The 8209-nt window shown below is 31.6% G+C and overlaps 1 protein-coding gene across 2 annotated transcripts; it reads left to right on the forward strand.

The window, feature by feature from the left end:
• Positions 1-551: 551 nt before the first annotated feature.
• On the forward strand, positions 552-5389 carry LOC100806839 (shaggy-related protein kinase zeta). Of its 2 annotated transcripts, none has more exons than XM_003540361.5 (12): positions 552-791; positions 2317-2409; positions 2825-2884; positions 3007-3279; positions 3383-3457; positions 3535-3591; positions 3924-4064; positions 4181-4231; positions 4318-4413; positions 4501-4584; positions 4814-4915; positions 5116-5389. In XM_003540361.5, the coding sequence occupies exons 1-12, from the start codon at positions 666-668 to the stop codon at positions 5185-5187; spliced, it is 1230 nt and encodes a 409-aa protein (XP_003540409.1). In that variant the 5' UTR covers positions 552-665; the 3' UTR covers positions 5188-5389. The 2 variants fall into 2 exon arrangements, with proteins under 2 accessions (XP_003540409.1, XP_040863545.1); XM_041007611.1 differs by lacking the exon at positions 552-791 and adding an exon at positions 1912-2037.
• Positions 5390-8209: the final 2820 nt, after the last annotated feature.

The raw sequence follows: 8209 nt of genomic DNA on the forward strand, positions 1-8209 counted from the left end.
GCAACGAGTTATTTGTCGGATGAGAAATAAACAAAACCAAACACCACCCAATTATCCAAAACAACCAAGGGCATGGCATTGTATAAAAATAATCATTTAAATTCCGAGGTTTGGTTTCATAGATTTTATACATTAAAAAGTATTAATATTAAAACCCAAACTCAATAAACTATACTCACCAACCAAGTAGAACTCTGACTTAATTTAATGACTAGAGTATTTAAACCTCAGTATTTTATGTTGCCATTACGTCAACATTACAACTTCCGAATACGTATTATTTTCCGTAAAATGCAACATTGGAGGTTCCATGTGATCCTTGTCTCCCTTCGATTTCCACGTCACCCTGCCGTATATATTTCACCCGTAAATCCTGCCACACCAGATTACGCATCCCGTCTTCGTTTACAATCACAGATTACAATCCAACGGTGCATATCAAAACGTGCGTTTCACTCTATAAACCAAGCGCGTGAGAAAAGACACAAAGACACACTCTCTCTCTCTTACTCGCTCGCCCTTTATATACTCCGAAGCCTGGACCCATACCCAAGCACTACTATTCCCTCGAAGGAGAGAGAAATTAGAGAGAGAAAGGTGTGAGTGTTTGTTTTTTAGAGAGAGAAAGAGTGTGAGTGTTGTGTTGAGTGCAGTTTCTTTCTCACATGGCCTCTATGCCGTTGGGGCCGCAGCAACAGCTTCCACCGCCGCCGCCGCAACAACCGCCGCCAGCGGAGAATGACGCGATGAAAGTGGACTCTCGCGGCGGCTCCGACGCCGGCACCGAAAAGGTAATTTCCGCTCTCCACCACTCTCTCATTGCGCGAAAACGACGCGCCGTTTGGAAACTCGGATCGTAGTTGATCCGCCAGAGAGGTCTTGGTATGAGCGTAGCCTACGGCGATCTGCTCATTTCCGGCATTGTTTTTGCCTGCTCGGAGGTCGCCGGAATTATGCTCCGCCTACGGTCGGAGTGGTTCTGACGTTGCCTTGAAGGAATGGCGCTTTTATTTTGCTTATGGAATTGTAAAATTTGCAAGCATGAATAAATTGTTTTATTATTATTGTTTTTGTTGTTGCTGCTGCTATTTGATTTTTACTTGTGTATTAATGGTTGAGATCTTAGTATTGAAAAATTGAAGTTTGTGGAACTTTCCGTCTGGTGGTCCAGAAAAGAGAAATGGAATCGAGTGAAGTGAAAATGTGGAATCCTGTTCTTTAAGTTGGGCTTAGTTGAGTGTACCTGAGTTTCTCGTTGCTCAAGTTATTTTTTTTTCCAATCACACTTTATGGGGTTGGAATATATTGCAATTTTCCTACCAGATTTTTTTCTTCTAATAGGCTATTCATGGTTTTTAATTGCAGACGTGTTTCTTGATATTGCGAAAAATTGGGTTGATACGACAATTATGGTCGTGGGCACCCCAAAAATCTTAAGGTTGTGGCCGAAATTGTGGTTGCAGACTGTTTTTTTAAAACCTTTAGGCTATTGATGTTGTAATTTTTTCTAATAGGCCAGGTTGCTCTCACTTAATCGCTAATTTACTGTGAAATTAAAATGGCTTTAACAATATTGTGGATTTTGTTTTGAAGTTGGCTCTATATTGTTTGCTGTATAATTTTGGTATATTTTCTTTTTTAAGCTTGGGTTCCTTGTTTAAAATGGGATTTCCTTCATTTATTAGGGATTGTTGTTCAAACGGTTTTTGTTTGCTTCAGGGAATAAGTGTTCCTAGATTCTCTCTCTGTGTTGTCTCATAATTGATATCAAAGCTTTTCTTTGGCATTTGATGCTTTCTTTTGGACCATGGTAACCTTATTTGCCTTTGTCTGTGCATATACCTTATTACCTTTGAGCACTTTATACACTTGACCCATCTTAAACTTCACCTATTGATTGGTGACTATCTATTCATTTCTGCTGGTTTTGTTCCATTGCTGTGTTTTTCTCTTATCATATAAAACTTTTAATCAAGCAGCATAGGAGTAGGTGCCGAAAGCAAAGTATTGACTGCTAAATGGCTGTTTATGTAAAATGTATGTCCATTAGTGTTTTTGCTAAGTCATGCATAGGTCGAGCATATGGATTTCGAAACCAATGTATGTATGTCCATAGGCATATGATGTTGCCATGTTAACTAAATGTTTTAAACCAAATTATTGGTGATAATTGCTATTAAGACAAAGTTCAATGATAGTAACTCAATAAATAATTTCTGATATTCAATCAAGAAGAGTCTGATATTCTATTTCTCTATTAAGAGATTTGATTTACCATATTAAATATATTTATCTATTTATTGGTATAAATTGCAGGAAATGTCAGCTCCTGTCGCAGATGGTAATGATGCACTCACTGGTCACATAATCTCAACCACAATTGCAGGCAAAAATGGCGAACCTAAACAAGTGCGGCGTGTTCTAACCTATCTTTACTTCCAATTTTTATAAAAAAAATCATTTTGTACTATATATAAATATTTACTTCCTTTTTGGGACTAACAGGAATTACATTGTGGGTTTGGGTAGTAAACTTAGTAAACCTTTTAATTATGGATCTATCCAAAAATATAATACTGGTAGTCAGCTAGAAGTTGGCAAATTTCCTCCATGCATATCTAATCTAATTGCTTTTTTTTTTTAATTTAATTTTGTTCTCCCCCTTCTATTGATTGATTGCTTTTGGTTCCCCATTTTTGGCCTTAAAAGGTACAGTTTTGAAGAATTTTGAATAAAATTGACTGCTTAAGATTGATGATGATGGCATCCACGGGTTTCAATTTCTTTTATTCTTCATAAATTTGTGCTCTAATGCCTCTTGCAGACCATCAGTTACATGGCCGAACGTGTTGTTGGCACTGGATCATTTGGCATTGTTTTCCAGGTAAGGATAAGTGAAGTAATTACCATTAGGTGATAACTGTTCCTACTTTGCTTTCCCTGCTGTCAAGTATCTCATATTGTTTCACACCCTTGGGTTATGTTCCTTTTTGACCTGAAACAAAGGCGAAGTGCTTGGAGACTGGCGAGGCAGTGGCTATAAAGAAGGTCTTGCAGGACAGGCGATACAAAAATCGTGAACTGCAGTTAATGCGCGTGATGGATCACCCAAATATAATTTCCTTGAGTAACTATTTCTTCTCTACAACAAGTAGAGATGAACTTTTTCTGAACTTGGTGATGGAATATGTCCCTGAGACGATCTTCCGTGTTATAAAGCACTACAGTAGCATGAAACAGAGAATGCCCCTAATCTATGTGAAATTATATACATATCAAGTATGAGGTTTTCTCTGTTGGCAATTTGGTTTGATATGTTGTTCTTGTTCCTCACTTTTTCTTTTGAAATTTTATAATGATTGAGTTGGGATGTGATGTCTAGATCTTTAGGGGACTGGCGTATATCCATACTGTACCAGGAATCTGCCATAGGGATTTGAAGCCTCAAAATCTTTTGGTAAGTTATTAGTTTGCTATTTTTCTTCAAGGAATAGCATTTATTTATTCTAAACCTATTTTCCATTTGTTCTGTAGGTTGATCGACTCACACACCAAGTCAAGCTCTGTGATTTTGGGAGTGCAAAAGTTCTGGTATGTTTGTATTCTTCCAGTGCATTTCACTACTTTATACATGTATGCTACCATGTTAACAGTGGACGTGGACTATTAATGTCATATGCTACCTACCCCAGAATCATGGAATTCTAAAAGCTCTTTTAAGATCTGTTCCCAAGTGCAATTTTAATTTTGTATGTGATAATTGACATTTCAGTAAATAGCCACTAATGTTGCTATTAATCTGGACCTCAACTCGATCATTTTTCAATATATAGAAGAAAGGTCATTGGTTGGGGTCACATGCTAATTTGCTTATAGTTATTTGCTCATAAAAGGTATGATTTTAATAATTTATTTCATGTCAGGTGGAGGGTGAATCAAACATTTCATACATATGTTCACGGTACTATCGTGCCCCAGAGCTAATATTTGGTGCGGCAGAATACACAACTTCTGTTGATATTTGGTCCGCTGGTTGTGTCCTTGCGGAACTTCTTCTAGGCCAGGTTGTTAAAATTTTAGGCAACCTATGCACTAATGTTGTTCATACATAACATGTTTTTCTGTGTTTATGAGAAATGTTATCTTGGCTTCTCAATAGTTTCAAAATATTTCTTTATAGCCTTTGTTCCCAGGAGAAAATCAGGTTGACCAACTCGTGGAAATTATCAAGGTGATTCCTTGTCTATGCTGATGTTACCCTGGATTGTATGAATCTGGCTGCTGAGAGATAATTACTAATGTGTTGTTTTCTTGTAGATTCTTGGCACTCCTACTCGAGAAGAAATTCGATGCATGAATCCTAATTATACAGATTTCAGATTCCCCCATATCAAAGCTCATCCTTGGCATAAGGTAACTGCGTTCCTTGTCACTCCTTTTGGCTTTTGTTTTATAACAACGCTTCTACTGATGCATCTGGTGCAACGATCCATGGTTCAGGTTTTTCACAAGCGAATGCCTCCTGAAGCAATTGACCTTGCATCAAGGCTTCTCCAATATTCCCCAAAACTTCGTTACAGTGCAGTAAGTAGGGCAAACCCTTATACCTTTTCCTCCACTGCCTTCCTATCAAGGGGCATATACCACAGAATTATATTAGTATATTAAAAGTTAAAATATCCAGCCTAGATATGAAAACTATTTACAATAAGTATTTTTGAAAAGTAGTTTCATTATGCTCATTGCTCATACAATATTAAAAAAAAAATGTTTATATAATTAGCATAGTTTTCACTGGCGGCTTCTTTTAAAGGTGGAAGCAATGGCACATCCTTTCTTTGACGAGCTTCGCGAGCCCAATGCCCGGCTACCTAATGGTCGTCCACTGCCTCCACTTTTCAACTTTAAACAGGAAGTATGTATCTCTAATTGGTTTCTCCTATTAGATCTGACATAACACAAAACGGAAATTGCACTGTTGAATGTTTGTTTTTACACATTTGTGTGGTCTGAATATCAGTTAATCATAACAGCATTGTGCTGCTGAAAGGATTATGTACTTTTTATTTTCTCATGATATCCATATAATTTTGTAATGAAAACATTTGATTGCAGTTAGATGGAGCGCCCCCTGAACTGCTTCCTAAGCTCATCCCAGAGCATGTCAGGCGGCAAACCCAAATGTAAAGAGATAGTAAAACATAGAGTGAACTGTTCTAGTGGATTAGTGTGAAATACATGAGAGCTTGCTTGTGGTCAATAGAACAGGGGTTAGGCCCAAATATGCAGTTTTTCTCCCCCTTGTGAAGATGTATACATGTGCTGGAAAACTCAGTGTAACCCGGAAATGTAGATTATGTCTAATGTCTAATATTTCATTCTAGTTAAACCGTGCTTGTTTTAAAGAAATACGCTGTTTTTCTTCTTCGCACACACATATTTTAAATAAATATATTAAATTTATCATTATTAAAAAATTTCTTGTATAATGTAATTATAATATTTATTAATCACATAACTATTGAATAGTATTTTTAAGTAAAATTTAATTCCGGACATCATTAAGTTTTGTATTTATTCAATATATAAAACACACTATTAATTAAATATATTGTATGTTTAAAAGGAACTAAATACTGATTTTTTTAAAAGGTTAAATTACTTATTTGTTTCTTATGGTTTGATGATTTTTATCTTTTTAGTTTTTGTAGTTTTGAAAGTGTTCTTTTTAATTTTTATAATTTTTATTTTAATTCTCTTTTAGTTCCTATAGTTTAAAAGTAGTTTTTTTAGTTCTTATATTTATATTTAATTTTATTTTAATTCTTATTATCAAAATATGAGTAATATTATTAATTACAATTAATTATAAAAATACTAGCAATTAGTTTGTAGTAAAATAATCTGTAATAAAAAAAATTGATAATTTATAATTAATTTGTAGCTAATTTTTTTTTATATATTTTTTTAATAAGAATTAAAAGATAATTAAAATATAAATTATAAGGATTAAAAATATCACTTTCAAATTATAGGACCTAAAAGAAAATTAAATTACAAACTATAAAGATTAAAAAGAACATTTTTAAACTATAAGAAGTAAAAGAAAATTAAAATGTAAATTATAGGGACTAAAAAAATCATTTTTAAATTATTAGGATTAAAAAAACAAGAATTATGAAATTGTAAAGACGAGTAATTTAACATTTTTAAAATTATGTTTTTGTTATATATAATATACAATCATATTGGTTATATGTTTTTAAAAACTATAATATACCAACGAATTTTTTTCTTAAATGTAACAGTTAATCTGAGCAGTATAACATAGATAAAACAATTAACATAAATGTAAAGTTCAATTTGAGATTAACTTCGACATTTAATACTTGAAGTTTTCTTTCCTTGATGACCGTATATATTGTTAATTAATATATTCATACTAAAGCTGAAACGTAATATATAATTCTTTATGATAATATTAAAGGAATTTTTGGCGAATGAGAAAAATAATAAAGAATTTGGAATTTATCTTGCATTATTTCAGGATTAAATAACAACATCCATTCCATGCATTTTATTTCATAAGAATTTTAAAAAATTTAATATTGAAATAATCACTATTAGAGTTAAATGAAGGATGAGATTCAATCCATTTGAATCATTTTTTGGTGAAACTTAATTTTTGGGTTGTACATGAAACCCTTTACTTGAAAGGTTGTTGATAACATGTCTAGTAATTTAAAAATATTTAATAGTGAAAGCATCATTATTAGAGTTACATAAAACATGAAGTAGAACACAAGTTATTTAATTGATCTTGTGGTGGAACAATCTTTGGAGAATACATAAAACCATTTATTCCCTCCGGACTTAAATATAAACGATAAAAAAATATATAATTTTGGACTTAAATATAAGTAAATACTAACTAACTTTTATCTTATTTAATAATAATATTCTTATTATATCTTTCATTTAATAAAATCTTATTTGTCATGAATTATTTATTCATATTCTACGAGCACTAGGAAGATTTTTTAAATTAAATGCTATTAATTGAATTCTTGAATCCATGCTCCTGATACTTAAATTTACTTATATTTAGGTTTTGAGGGAGTACAGGTTGCTGACAACATGCTTAGAAATTTGGAAAAATTAATATTGGATGGGAGTTAAGGTAGAGTAGTGCAAATGATTTGAACTATCTTCAAGTGGAATAGTACCTTTTGGGAGCACATGAAATTTTTTTGTGAAACCATTGCTATCAATATGTTCATTAGTTATTGGTATATCAAAAAGAAGAAGCAATAACAAAAAAGAACTTAAAGTCATGATGATTTTGAAGGTCGTTGCTAGTACTGTTTTTTTTTTTTTGTCTTTGTGAAGTGAAGAAAACATTGGTTTCATTTTGAACTTATAGAAAAAAACATGAGAAAATATTATAAATGTCATTGTTTATACGGGTGTGAAGATATAACTATCAACATTGATAAATTTTTATGTGAAAAAAAAATATTGTATTAGTACCTATCTTCCTACATGTAAAAAAGAAAAATTTAATTTATCAAGACCAACAAAGATAGTTAAATTAGTTATTTTTAATAAATAATGTCACAAATTTAAATATCATTTAAGAGTAGTAAATAGTTTAAGAGGTACATATATTTAATAATATTATTCGAAGTTTTAAAGACTTGTCAGCCAATCTCTAATTATTCCCACTGTGGAGTGAAATGGATGGGAAGAAGACATTCCTTACTGCCTCATAATATTAAATACACTATTTATTAAATATAATATGTAGACAAATTATTAGTGATAAATACAAAAGAAAAATTATTAATACATTTATATGTTTATTCATTTTTAATATATGCATGAAGACATTGCTATTTTAAATTACATATATTATATTTTTTAAATTTATAAGTATAAAAATTTAAAATATCATATTTTATTTATTATAATTAAATTATTTTGACCAATAATATTAAATGCTGTGTTTTCTAAATGTAACAGGTAGTCAAATTTTCGCTATAGAAAATAAGATATAATTATTGTATGTATTTATGCATATTTATATATATGTAAATTGATTAATATTATATTAATATCTATTTTTTTTAATGTAAATACTTATTATTTTGACTGTCTTATTTCAACAATGTAAATATCACAAAATTATTTCATGCCTATTTAATATATA

The sequence above is a fragment of the Glycine max genome, chromosome 12, assembly GCF_000004515.6.
Source record: "Glycine max cultivar Williams 82 chromosome 12, Glycine_max_v4.0, whole genome shotgun sequence".
Taxonomy (NCBI): Eukaryota; Viridiplantae; Streptophyta; class Magnoliopsida; order Fabales; family Fabaceae; genus Glycine; species Glycine max.